Source organism: Rhipicephalus microplus, chromosome X (genome assembly GCF_043290135.1).
Source record: "Rhipicephalus microplus isolate Deutch F79 chromosome X, USDA_Rmic, whole genome shotgun sequence".
Lineage (NCBI taxonomy): Eukaryota > Metazoa > Arthropoda > Arachnida > Ixodida > Ixodidae > Rhipicephalus > Rhipicephalus microplus.
In genome coordinates this window covers 499,142,680-499,157,445 of record NC_134710.1, presented here as the reverse complement: position 1 = coordinate 499,157,445, position 14,766 = coordinate 499,142,680, and the positions used below count along the sequence as shown (strand labels likewise).

Below are 14,766 nucleotides of genomic sequence, written 5' to 3'. Positions count from 1 at the left end.
TATTTGTGACTAAAAAATGTTAGGAACCATGTGAATAGGTGGCACAACATCAGAGCATGATGTCCAATTTTTTTTAAACATAGTTCCTAGGTATTGCTGTAGATGTCAACTAAAAAGCCGTTTTCAATGTTTCCATGGCTTATTTGCAACAGCCCAGATTATAACTTTCTTTCGTCATGTTACTTTCAGTTCGTAATGTTTATTAGGAAATTAAAAGTACTAGTGTTACGCAAAAGAAGGCCACAGGCAAAAAGGACAGTCCATGCTCTCATAAGCTGCAATGCACATTCAATGTGGGATCATGCCACAGAGAGACAGGGGCACAACAGCCGAAATAGAATTTGGAGAAATTTTTGGAGTGGCAAAATGCTTCTCTTGGAGCCCTAAAATCCAAATTTGGAGCAGGTTACAGTAAAAAAATTTTTAAAAAGAATCCATATTTCATCACGAAAGATCAAGTTTGAAGGAGTAGTAAAAAAGCTTACATTTAGAAAAATATCCAATTTGTAGCAGTATTAAAACAGCCTACATTTAGAAAAACAAAAAAATATATGTACAGTACGGTCCACTGTTAAGGGGAACACGCGAGTGCATGACCGGTGGTCCGCGTGGCGCCAACTGCTGGGGAGATTCGGAAATGCAGAGCATGCGCGCTGAATTGCAAAGGTGGTACTTGCTCGCATGGTCTGTTACTCCCCCCCCTACGCTCGGCGTGCGCCAGCGACAAGCTTACTGTGCTCGCTTCATCGACCATCGATTTTCTTGTCTGTTATCAAAAGCGGCTGGCTGGTTCGAACAGCGTTTCGAAAGCTTACAATTATATTTTTGGTGAGCACAAACACCAGGCTACGCGAGCGATGGGCTTCGTTATCACTTTCACAGAATTCCACAGCTGGGGGCGTATTTACTCGCTGATCGCATTTTCGGCAGAGCTAGTTCTTGGAAGCGGCATGGCTAGAGTACCTGAGGATGAAAGGCTTCGAATAGTCAAGCAGTACAACAAAGAATAGAGCCAGCGTGCTGTCACTGCCATCGCAAAAAGGCCACTTTCTCATTACCAGCATAATCATCAGCATTACGAGTGTAATTTCTTGCAGTGCCCAGTTCTGTCATGCGTAGTCCTTATTTGCTTACACAGATCTGCATTTTATTTTGTGTTTCGCAGGGCACAGATGTGTTTCATTACCTTTGCACTATTCAAATATTTCGAGGCTACAGATCTGCCCTCACTCGACCCGTCTGTCACAAAGGTTTTAGAAATAAATTTTTCTTTGTTTACTCCGTAGTTTTCTACGTACACCATTTTTCAGCGCGCGTATTGGTGAAATGTAATGATTTTCGAAAAAGTGAACGCTATCGCATATTTTAAATAAGGAGCTTGTAGCATTTTTGTTTCAACAAAGAAAACTAAATGTAACGAGAGTTATAACTAACATTTTTGCTGGGTAATGCAATCCACAATATTTATATAACTTTGTGTCCCATCGTAGTGGGATACATTAAAGTGTTTTCAAACAAGTGTTTCCTTAACCTTTTTTCTAAATACTATGGGCACATGGCTTTTTTTTTTCGCATTTCTCCTGTATTCTGAAATCGGATGCTGTGGCCATGAATACAATCGCAACAAAGCTGCCGAGAAAGCACAACAAACGAACAGCACTTTTTTTCTGTGCGCTGATTCTCCAGGGAGGAGCAGAGAGAGTGGCGGGGACATGAATCATATCGCAGAAAAGCGAACGCGGTATCCAGCGCACTGCAAGCGCCGAAGTGGAAAAAAGCACACGAAACGCGGCAAGCCCCACCCTTTCATGTCTATGCGCATGCGCTGTGTTTACAAATATCGCCGTCAGTTTGCGCCCAGCGGGCTGCCAGCCACGCATTGCCGTGTTTCCTCCAAGAGTGAACCATACTGTACAAACCTTTCAACATCGCCTTAATTGTTCAGAGTGAACATGAGCACTGCTATTTCCTTAAAAGAAGTATTTTGAAACACCACACAGTGTAGGCTATGATGAAGTAGAATTTGCCACACTTGTCAAATCTTTAGACAGACTGCAATTTTAAATGTGGTTCTGCCAAGCTAGGGACGTTTGAAATTCAGGAAATTTTTAAAACTGAGAAGTAGAAGTGGCGGAAAAAAAAAGTTTTTTTTTTAGGGCTGCAGAAATGCCATACACTGTTCCAAAAATGATTTCCAGTAAGCCAGTAACCTTTTTTCGTTAGTCACTAGTGCTAACAACGCCTTTCAAATCTGAATATGCTTTTCTGCAGGGTGCCGGTGTATTGCGGCAAATATGGTTAAAGCAGCGTTCTGCGCGGTTTAAAACAGGGCCAAGGACTTTTGAACTGCTACACGGCCTCCTTCTCCCCTCCCGCTTTTTATAATTCACCCCGGCGGTTTAAAAGGTCCCTCAATATTATTGAGGTTAGGTTTAGGGCACCATTTCTCAACTCGCTAGCAAGGCGCGTCCAACCAGGTAAAGTAATGACGGCGCACGCGGGTGGCCAACGCGGCGTTCATTTCTCGCTCAAGTTGGCGCAACTAAGAAAATTTTAAGGCTGGTTGGGCATTTTGACTCGGCGTGACACTATTTCAGCAATTTTAATGATTTGGGCGCACCTGGGTGCAAACATGGGGAATTGTATAAAATTGGCACAGCTGTTGCACCCCTGCACATGCACTGAAACACACGCAACAAAGCCGACACACGAGTTCACTCCTTTTTCGTCCTGCTTTACTCCGTTTTATCTTCTGGTTCCTTGAGAGCTTGGAATAATGCAATCACGCAATGGTACCTCAATGACGAATGACAATGCATTTTTTTTGCGTTGTTCCTGATCTATTACTGAAGCATTATCTACTGAGGCATTCTGTGTTCTGCTTTCAATTGTCATTTTAATATGTCCATGCTCATGTATACTTTTTCTAATCACTTCCTGTATGGGCCTGTACAAAGGCCTATGGCATTGTTAAATAAATAAATAATAAATAAATAACAATACTAGTGCAGTCCAGAATCCACTGAAGTTGACACCAATGGCCATGCAAAAAGAAAGCTGTTTTTACTCTCTCACACGGGTAAGAGCAATGTGACCATGAGCCTCTCCAAGATGGTAGAATGAGCGCAGCAGAAGCAGCTGTGCGTTTGAGGTTTCACTCCGTGCAAAGAAAGAAGTGCACAGTTAGGCAGGTGTACCTTACCAGAGCAACGCAACAGATTGGTTGGTGCAAACAGAGTTGGCAAACTTTTTTTTTTATATATATATCGAGAACACTCACCCTGCAGCTCTTCGTCCATGGGAGAGTCTTGCGGCTCAGGTGAGCGGCACCGTGCCATTGTCGCCAGCTACAGTGGATAACATTAACACAAAAAGTTATTGACACTAAATTATTAATATTGTTTTTATTAACCAAACTCTTGTAGTGATTTACATTACTTTAAATTTTGTGCTACTTACTAAGCATTAGCCGAGCTGCAAAAGTTCTGATCTTTATCATGAGCACTGCCTTTGGAAAGCATATCGAATAGGTTAACTGATGCATATGAAATAACCAGTTCACCACCGTATACAGTGACACTAACACAGAACCTCGCACTGGCACTTGATTAGTCGCCAAAGGTTTTACTGTAGCAGGCCTTAGAGTATATATTACTACCACCTGCAAGTTCAGATTTAATTTTGCACAATATGCACAATCAGCCAGGTTAGGTGGTAAATTTTTAGTCATAACAGTCCATGCACTATCGAAAACTGATGGACGAAGTACCCCCGTCAGAAGATTGCTCTAAGCAGATTTTGAAAAATGCCAGCAGTGACAACTGTCGGTGTTTGACCTCCCAAAAACCACGATGTGATTACCATAGCCATCACAGTGGAGAGTTCCGCAAATTTCTACCGTTTGGGATTCTTTAAATTTGCCTACATCTAATAAGCACATACGCCTTTTGCCTTCATCAAAATGCAGCCACCGTGGCCAGGATTTGATCTCACTAGTGACCTTCGGGTCAAATATGCTAGTCCAAAAATTTCATTTTTTCTCTCCGACTTATTTACTGTCATGTTTTCACAAGCTTTATTTCACTAAAAGCAGGCCTGTAGTTAAGACACTATGTACGCCACTCTTTTTCATTATTTCCATCAAGTAGAGGCTAACAAAGAGCAAAATATATCATACATTAGATAAATTGAACCTCCTGCATAATAAAATTTTTCTTCCTTAAACTTCATTTTGCAGTCTACTGATACATATGATCACTTTTCTGAAGGCACAGCCATGTTCAACAAGTCGTTCGATGTGCGGCTTCTCGCAAGCAATGTAAAAAGCGGAAATTTTCCTTGCTCACAATTGACATAAGAAAAAATGAATTTGCACTATATTTCTAGCCCAAGATGAGATTCTGCTTATGCCAAAAGTAAGCATCAATGAGTTTGGGATAGATACTTATTCATAGCTTAATTAGAATGACTTACTATAACGCATATAGATTCAATAATTATCTCATTATTTTTGTTGCAATTGAATATTGAGTGCCTTGAATTAATGTTGTAGAGATATGACACCTCTACAGACAGTTTTTAATAGTTAGCATCTGAAAGGAAAACTGCTAATGGGTTAAAGTCTTGTTTAAAAAACACAAGGTGGCTGTTCAAAACTATACTGACAGGAATAACATCCCCTAACTGCCTGGCAATGCAGATTGCATGAGCCGCACAGTGAAGACCACAATGATTCTCAGTGTCTCATGAAGGAAAAAATCATTTTAAAAAAGCATATCTCTAGCACAAAGACAAGCTTTCTAATTTACCTTTGAAAGGCATTTTCCAAATTATTCAACTTTTGGCAATTTCTTTATTTTAGACACTTTACATTTGTACTATTTGGATTTTGATATTTTTCTGATTTCTTTTTTTAACATGAGTTGAGTGTCGGTATCCCCCTTCACTTCTTTGAATAACTTGTCACAGATTTCGAGCAAGTCATTAACAGGGCCTGAACATTTTAAGACTTCCCACGTTTTTTCTATAGTAAGTTTTTGGCATTCTACAGTGAATGTGCAGCAATGAGAGCCATTAAACTCCTTCCTGCTTCAAATGAGCACAGCTTGTCCTTGCAGAACTGTCACCAAACTGTTTGAGAAGTGTAGATCATCTGCTTGGGGGGAAAACTTCTTATTATCAGAATGACTAAAAGTGATTAAACGAGGCTCAAAATGCTGAAAACTCCAAGCAGCATTCTTTCCTATGAGTAATTAACAATAAGCCCCAGTGATCTAACTTAATGCTCTAGGTGCTTCCTTACAAAACTAAAAGTTGCTTCTTAGAAAAAAGATATTCAATTTCAACATCTAAAAAATAATAATTGTTTTAAGGAAACAACAATTCCCAATATTAAAATGCTTCAAGGGGTAATGCTAATAAATATGGAAGTTTAGTATAAAAAACTGCTGAAAAAAGACCTATATGCATTGTCATGATACTTAACAAAAACTATGGAACTCTCAGAGGAGGAATTACATAATTGAAAACAGCATCAAAGGATATAAACACACTAAAATTTTACTGCTCTAGGCTATTTACCTAAAAACATTTTTTTCTTTTAAGCAGCATCTTCCCTTAAGGCTTTGGAAACAGCACACTTTGACTATTTGATTCTACATATGGCATCAGTCCAGGCTATAGATAAGGAGCCATTGTGTGTACAAAGACACAAGAGATTGCCATGATGGTTGCATTTGTACTCTAGGCATTGTGATACACATATGCCAGTGGTATCTTAGCCTTTGTTCTCATATACCCAAGTGATTACTTCCATAAGTAAAGGCCAGCAGAAACGAACAGCTGTAGTTGATGTTCTTAAATCCATCTGTTTACAATAGTGCACTTTTAGCACATCTAAGCTTAAACATATATATGCATTATTAAGTGCACAGCGGTACTTAACTTCTGCGTACGTCTTTTTCAGAATGACAACAGCAATAGATTCAAGTAAATGTGCTAAAACACTGATTCCCTTGCAGACTTCACCTTTGCAGGGAGACATACTCAGAAATTATGCACACACTAGATTCAAACATGAAACAAACACTGTGAAAATTTTTTGTGCGTACTACTGCAGAAAAAAAAAAAAAACTGACCATATTTTTAAGTCTGGCAGCCCCATGTCACCAATTTCCCACAGGGCGAGTGCCCTTGCAAGCAACTATGTACCAAGTACAGTGTGGAAGTGACGTTTTGATTTTTGGAGCAGATTATGGAGCAGAAAAAATGTTAGCCTGGAACAGCTATTGGTGTTTTTGGAGCTGAAAGCAAAATATTGTGAATGACTCCTGGAGTTTAATGCATCAATTACACCTCCTATCTTAATACTCAATATGAAATATATTACACATACAATAATCACTACAAATTACAAGGATCATAATTAGGCAAACGGATGGTCGGTCTCTGAACACCAAGTAAAGGTTTTCATATTTTGCGAAAGTAGGCAGCATTGAAATTTTCAAACATCAAATGAGCTAAATGAAATAACAATTAAAATTCTTGTTCTTGTGACCTAAGCGAGGTCAAAGCTGATAAAGGTCCTAAATGAAACCAGACACATATCAAAGTTGTCACAGCAGCAGCTTGTATGAATAAGAAGTCTCGCATGCATTTAATCAAAATAGCCTGCTATTAAAGTACAAATATAGCACTATATCAAACATATATGAAAATGTGAGTATGTATAGCATTCTCAATATTCTAGTATACAGCTATTATACAAGCTGTATACTAGATTCATACTAGTTTTCATTAAGGCTTGCTGGATGGTCACATGGTTTAACTTAATCATTTTTAGTTTCCCCAATGCCATTTCGGAGCCAGTTGGAAGCAGTGACTAACATATATTGCACTTTGGAGCAATTGCAGCAAAACTTCCATCACTGTAAGTACGCACCAAGTGACTATATGACTATGTATAAAGGCCATACAATTTAGAAAGAGAGAGAGCTGAGCTACTTCACAGGTGGTTTATCATCAAAGACACGCAAACACGGACACAAAAGAGAAGTCAGGCCCGAATAATAACTGAAAAGGTGCAAAGCTGTGGAAAAGAAAGTCAACACAATGAGTTATTGGCATGCCCAGACAAGAGGCGATTCCTATTAATCTGGCACATGTGGGGGTCTACGTGACTTCTTTACACAAGCCATCGACGGTTGACCCAAGGATGTGCTGTCATGCGTGTTGTCCCGACCTTTCCGTTGTATCCCCGCTTCCATGTCTATCAACATTTAAGCCTTGCAAATCTAATCCACAGGCCCCTGCATCACACCAGTAGCTTTGGACCCATTGTATACAGTCCTTGTGTGCTGCAAGGCATTTCTGAAACTCAACCAACATGTTAATATCGGATGTTCACAGTTGCTTCTAGAAATAAAGAGAGCCTTGAAGAGGGATGATAACCGATGCACTCCTCTGAAGCGTCACTCCGATTCAGTACCTTTCTTTCTTTCTTTTTTCATAAATGAGAGTACGTCACCACTGCTGCTTTACAGTAAAGAGTAAACCAACGAATCAGGGTACTGAAATCATAGTTTAGTTTCTGGAGCATGAAAATCAGGTTGCGTGTTAAAATTAAACGAACAACATATTTCTGTTCATTACCATTAAAATGCATGCAAATGAAAGATGCACTAAAATTTGGCAAATAATTTCAGCATTTCATGTTCCAAGTATTGTGTGGAATCATGTGGCATCTATTACAACAATAATGCTTTCGTCCATATAGAACTATGAGCACAAATAAACAATACAACAAGAAAAAGGTAAAAACGCCCTTCAAGCCCTCTCTCACAACTAAATTTTTATTAGACAACAAGACCTTCATGTACACAAACAGCACATAGCACATGTTACTGAGAGTTAGAAGGCATACACCTAAGGCACATGTTCTGTATCAGCTAACGAAACTAAATTTTCTGTTACGCAGTGACAGAGATTGTTAGCTCATATATAGTGCAGCGTTATTTGTGACATAACATTCCTCCAAGATTTCACACGTCGTCTGGGATAAAGAAGGTTTTTTTTTGCTACCATTAGTTAACGGTGCTTTCACGAAAAAGCCTTCAATATCGGGAAAAATTTCAAGACAATGCTAGCAGAAAGCAGAGAAGTAAAAGCCAGAGCGAAATACTCACCGAAAACACTCAAGCTCAAGGCAAATGTTTAACAAACAAGAGCCCCCCCCCCCCCCCCCCCCCCCCGAGCTAGAAGTCATTTTCCCAATTAAAAACCACCCAAACCGGGAATGCCATCTGGAGCTATTGTGTTAGAATAAAACAAATGCAACTAGTCGTATCAGAGTATTGCCATAAATAAGCATCAGTTAAGGTTTGATGGGGTCGTGAAAAGAAAATGAAACTGCCCAATTGTAATGTTCATTGTTTCAATATGATTAGACCACGCTGATTCAGAAATATTTTGGTGCAATATTTAGCTCATAATTAATGACAGCAGTTTGAAATTGCAGTTATCTTGGGCCCCTAAACGACCATGCAGCACCACCGGCTGCCATGGACACTAACGTGTGACATTCGGGTGCTTTCACGCTAAGAGAAGTTATGAACACATCGTTAGCTTTTTTTTTTGCTGTAAAATAACAGAATTATACAAACTTGGAAAAGAAAATGACAACACAGCAATTTTCGCACTCTGAGTTGTATATTCTGCAAGTACAGCAACTGATCTGCTCAGTTCTGCTTTCAAGTACACCTGGGCTCTGTCACACGTGCATTCTTGCCTACCCGGTTGCCTTCGCTCACTCGGTGCAAAGTATGTTTTTTTTCTTACTGGTTGCGTTACATTGTGTTTTGCGGTGTGTCTTGGGTGGCTTAGTCCTTGCTATACCAACCATGTGCATCGTCAGACAGCGCTGCACAACTCATCAAAAATAGAAACAATGTCATTACGACACCAGAATCAAGATGGTATGATGCTACGAACCTCAATTAAGTATGCCTCAGCAAACATAACTGCATCACCACATTTAGTCGACGACAGAGACTTTTCATCACCTGACTTAAAGTGGCGCCCGCTATACAATTGAGGAGAACGTGGGCTGGGGAGTTGAAATCGTGCTTTCAGTTACAAAACAAGTCAAGGTATAGTATTAAATGGACGGACAGGATTCTCAATACACAAGTTGTTGGCAATTTTCTGAAAATGGTTCACTACCTCCAACCTCCGGTTCAGGACTGGACAGACCTAGACACAAACATACACACAGCAGAGTGTGCATGTTATGTGTCTTTTGCTCTGTCTCGTCCTAGATGCACTATACATCGGATGCTATGAATAACCACCAAGCTTGCCATGCAACCTTAGTTTCACGATCCCTCTAATATAACGTACCCTCTCGGCGTGATAAGCTATGACGTTGTTGAGTTTCATAGCAGCAATGAACTAGTTGGCTATACAGCCTTCAGCATCGATGTCGTTGACCTCTATTAATCCTTGTCATACAAAAAAGTGTAGCACTACCGTAAAATGCCGAGCAAGCGCACCCTCCCTTTTTCAGGAAATCTGAAATAAGCGCCAATAACCGGTACCAGACCAAGCAAGCCACCCCCCCCGCCCCCCCCCAAATATAGTCAGGCTTACATTTCCCCGTATGGTACCGGACTAAGCAAGCGCCCTCCCTTTCCCTTTCAAATCTAGTCGGATTGCCCTTCTCCGTAAGGGGGTGGCACTTGGCCAACATTTTACGGTACTATAGAGAGTAACAGCGAGTGCTGCTATTCCAGAAGTGTGGTGTGTGCGTGAAATTTTGAGGGTTTACTTGAAATATGCACATGAGAACTGGCTCGGAAGCTTTTGCATGCAAAAAATAACCATGTGTATAGGTTATTTAGTAGCCCCCATTTTGAGCTACATTTCCTTCAGTGAAGTGGCTAAGACAGTCCACACCAAATTGCATATTAGCATAATAATATTCAGATGCTTAGACAACTATGTAGTTCTCATTGACAACTTTTGCATGGTACTGAGAAGTCAAGACATATTAAATGTCTTCAAAGGAGCACTGACAAAATATTTTGAAGTACGAGTGCTGTCTAACAACTGCAGTTCATTGAAACAAAAATTGAACGCAACGAAAACCAACACATGTGTGCACAGAGAATTCAGGTGGTGTCAAAGAAATAAACACAGTTCCAGCTTTTTCTGCGTACACATGTCTTGGTTTTCATTGCGTTAAACCTCAATAAACCTCACCTCGTTAGACAGGGCTCGTACTGTGTACTATTCTTCTAGTGCTCCGTCATGTTTACACAGATTTTTTACAACATGCATTATTTCCCACTCTCCCACCTCTCTACCTTACTAGGAAAAGTTTACGCGCATCGGCGAAAAGAAACAAGGCCCTCTCCTCCTCCTCTCACAAACAAAGAGACCAGGAATATGGCCGTTTTATGACATATATTCATAACACGTTCAATGGACCAAAATATGCAGGGAAGAGCGACGGCAGTTTCTTCAGCCCCTTAGTGGCTTAGGCATTCTGCTCCATAGTGCACAAAAAGGTGCAGGGTTCTTCCGTGGGAAGTGGGTAACGCAGTGAAAAACTTGCGAATGCTTCTGTAAAATGCTGCTCAGGTGCAGTGTATCATATTCCTTTTTTCGGTGGCCACGCACATATCAGCTGTCAAACCCATCAATGTCTTAGAACATCTCTTACAGATAATTTATTAATTAGATGGCTCGCCTTTGTTTCATCTGCTTCCCATTGCCAGACACGGAAATGCAAACCTCTGTTAGAGAGCATTGTTATTTTTTTGCTTCCTCATCCGCATTAGACCACGCAAGAAATCTAGGAGCACTAATATATCACAACGAACGCTGGAATAAGTGTAAGCCAACCATCTCTTTCACTGCAAGACTATAAATTGAGTTTTTTTATCCGATACTGAACACGTGCCTTGGATGAATCCCTTGTAACTCCTTGTGATATACACAATGCGCTGTGTGTATATATGAAAGTTTTGTTACCTAATAAAATTCATAGAGGACTTGTGGTGTGTGTTTCCCTTTTTCGTCCTGCATCGTTCATTTGTGCTCAAAGCTTACTGTGAAAAATCAATACCAGCTAGCCCACCTGGCTATCCTGTTACTTTAAACTACAAGGTGTGGACATACCTCCCACCACCACTCTTCCCCTCTAAAGTTGTTTTAGAAAGAAAATTCCAACAGCCAAACAGGTTCACAAGTCTATGTGTGTTTCACAGATTTTTTTTTTTTCATCTTCCACTACTGGTACCTTGTCCTCACAATCAACACACACCAACCAATAAAGATTTCATGCTATTTGTTTGCCCACTCCTTTGGAAATCATTTGAATGCACCTTCACAATGGTGTTTCCTATTCCAGGTAAAAATAAAATCCCCTTTTCTTGAATAACAAAGATGTGCTGTTTCATTTTAACAAGCTTTCAAACTGATTTTTGCTACCGAAGACAAAATAGAGAAACACTTGCATTGGCAACATTACTATTCTTTCAAAGCCGGAATGAGTTCCTTCCAAATACTGCCATCGCACCAAGTGCTCTAGAATGGCTTGCTAAAGGGTTAGGATTCATTGTAAGTGAAACGGTACTGGTGTCACAAAAGCACTTTCGGTCACGATTAGGCTCGTTCCCAACTGGTGCTGGTACATGGTCCTTTTTAATCGTGATCATGCCTGATAGCAGCAACGCTACCATTTGACTGATGTCTGCGTCAAATTCGATCCACATCAGTTTAGACTGTGCAGCAGCAGCCACTGTTTCTCACGACTGAAAAACCCAATCCAGATTGGTCCCGGTCATGATCATGAAGGCCCGGGTGACAGTGGCGTTGAGGCTTCTACGCTGTCCTTTTTTTACGAAAGAGAACATGTCAGCCCGTGGCCTGAGCTCTGCCGTGTCTGCCTGCAGCACCATCAACCGACTGCTGAAGACTGCATGTTGGTTCTCGGCATCGTCCATTGGCAATCAAAATAACGAGTCATCACCATTAGGCGAATGCTGCCAGACTACGCTCTCTTTTCAATCTCGCAGCGGGTGATGCCGCCAAAAGCAAACTCGCTTGCTTTGGCTGTTGGTTGACGACGCTGTAGGTAGCCACGGCAGAGCATAGGCCGCATGCTCGTGTAATCCCTTTCATAAAAAAGGACAGTGTACACACAAAGACTCAAGAAAAACACACAACAAAAAAGCTGTAACGAGAAAGGCGTCTGTGCATTCCTGTTCTCGTTCCTCGGCATTCCTTACTTCCATGATGGGCACTGACATGGTGCTAATAAGTTTAAGCACAAGTGCACAGAACAGAGGTCTCTTGCTGCTCAATTGGTAGTACAATTACACAAAACACATTCACATGGCCCTCTGCAATATCTGAGTAACCAGTGATAATAAACATGTGATCTAAGCTGATGAATATGCTTCTGAAAGTTGAATTAATTATTATCAGTATGCCAGAAATTATCACTGGCTTCTGTCAATTCAACGAATATGCACTAAATGTCCCAGCCTGCCCATTACCACTTGTGAGCACAGGTTTTTCTTTTGTTTTTCTTGTAAACAATAACCATTTTTGAGATGGTGAAATATGTAACTTGGGTGTCAACGAAAATTAACGTGACATAAATGAGGCACTACTTTGAAAAAACACGGAACACCTTGTTTCGTGTTCTTTCTGATGCGCTCCATGCTCGCTATATTTTAATGATTTACATACCTGTTAATATAACAGATTCAGGCGAAAGCCCCCTATTAGCCATGTTTTATAATAGCGTAAGCAAACCTTTGTGTTAGCATTTCTCGCCACCACACGCATGCGTCGACTGCTATCTTCTCGCGGGCCTCCGTTAAATAGCAGACGACCACAACGAACGCTATCTACGCTATTCGAAAACCATGAAGCTGTGGTGAGAAGAAACACCACTATGGGAAAAGCTCAGCTTAATTTCGCTTGACTAACGACCACACACATGCGACGGGCCTCGTGAACATCAGCCGAGAGCTCGCGCATAAACAGCTCGCTGCCCGTTGGTATTGCACGGCGTTCTAGACGAGCGGCCGACTCAGCGTACAGCTTACGTCGAACGTCACCCTGGGCTGCTGCATGATCTCGACGGGCGAAGACGGCTGCTGCGCTTCGACGGGCGTCGTGGCCTCCTCGCCGCCTCCGCTGTGGGCCATGATATCCAGCGCGGTTGCCTCACAAATCACTCCCCAACGATGAATTACGAGCACAGCAGCTGCGACCACGCGTCTATGCACGCAAACCACCACAGCATAGGCCGAGCGACCGCAACGAGGACCGGGAGCGAAGGAAGGAATCGGCGGTGAGTGCTTGCCGGCAAGGTCGTTGTACACAACGAACGCCGGCCGGTGCGGGCGTTGCAGGCGATCCAAGTTTTGGTCCCAAACTCACCCGAAACGCTGCGTCGCCGCGCCACTGAACGTGGTCGTGCGTCTTCTCAGCTAATATGGGCTTTCATATCATAGTCCCTGGAATATTCATACCGTCGCCGCCGCGTCCATCGAACACAAGTTGAAAAACGATGACTACGCGACGACGCCGCCATGAGCGCAGTGTTGCTTCGCTGCTCGGCGGTGGCCTCCAAGCCACGCTGGATTTGTCCGAGGAGGTGGTGGCCTCGCTAGTGTGGCTAGCCTCGGTGCTATGGCATCTTCCCTAGTTATTTAACGTAAAATTTGGAACGTTTAAAACACAAGCAGGTGTATACAATTGCACCTATTGCAGTTTGTGCCCAATTTTGTTGCTTACTGCAATTTAATCATGCATGCAACCACGAACAGCCAGTGGTCTGTCTGACTGCTGTTCATAGACAAGGTGTGGTCCGTTGAGCTTAGCCTGTTATCGCAAAATATATGTGCTTCCAGAAACAAAAACGGGAATGTGGTTTTTGTGCATCGCTAAGGTACGGTCGAATAAATGCACGTTTGCCCCTGCAATGTTTTATGCTTAGAGTTTCTTAATATACACTAGAGAGAACTCTGGCACTAGTGTCTACGGGAGCTGCAACGCAAGGCGCTTCAGCGAGCATAGGAATGATGGATAGTACACACATTTGTCTAATCTTCGTACTTCGGGCCTGCTTCTGGCTTCGTTTGTGTTAGCTGTTTTCTCACGAAACAAAAAAATCTGCAAATGTTCAGTGGTTGTGCTTCACCACTTTATTTTTTAAAGCTTACTTTTTCAAACCAGGTCACGAAGTTCGAAAGGTTTCGTTCTTTTCCTTAAAACAAAACCGTAACCAGCAGTAAACGAAGCCGCAAGTACGATTCGCCGCCCACAAGTACGAAGACTAGGCAAATGTGTGTAATATAAGGTCCGTTCGATTCACCTGCACCAATTGGAACCAGTTTACGGCTGTGCAAGCGAAGTTCAGAAATTGTGCTGCGTGAGTTCAGCGGCGCAGGCACAGCGCGACCCCCGAAACGAATGACGATGTGCCAACAGTGTGCAGGCCTTATTTCTCTTCGCTTAATTTACACCGTAACTAACACTGAACGATGGCGAACCACACATGTGGACAGTTTATGAGGCGCGAACATATTGGCAAAACACACCGCGTTTGTAGAGGCGGGTATGACGCCTAAGCCACCTACGCCAAAGTGCTGCGTCGTCTGCTCAGCTGCACATGCGGCTGCACCAAGCCGGCACCGTCAGCGTGGGAGGTGCAGGAAAATCTTGAACCAGTGCTGCACCTTTTCTGCA

At 42.0% G+C, this 14,766-nt stretch overlaps 1 protein-coding gene across 10 annotated transcripts in view; it reads right to left on the bottom strand.

Moving 5' to 3' along the window:
- The window catches only part of LOC119160764 (uncharacterized), a 174,619-nt gene extending 160,608 nt beyond the window's left edge, over positions 1–14,011 (bottom strand). Inside the window, exons 1-2 of one of the 10 annotated variants that reach the window (XM_075880990.1) lie at positions 13,119–14,011; positions 3,281–3,347 (exon numbers count right to left, since the gene is read on the bottom strand). In XM_075880990.1, coding sequence (XP_075737105.1) covers positions 3,281–3,347; positions 13,119–13,220 — 169 coding nt within the window. In that variant the 5' untranslated portion in view covers positions 13,221–14,011. The remainder of the gene's footprint in view (positions 1–3,280; positions 3,348–13,118) is intronic. The other 9 variants (XM_075880993.1, XM_075880996.1, XM_075880988.1 and 6 more) reach the window with 9 other exon arrangements.
- Positions 14,012–14,766: the final 755 nt, after the last annotated feature.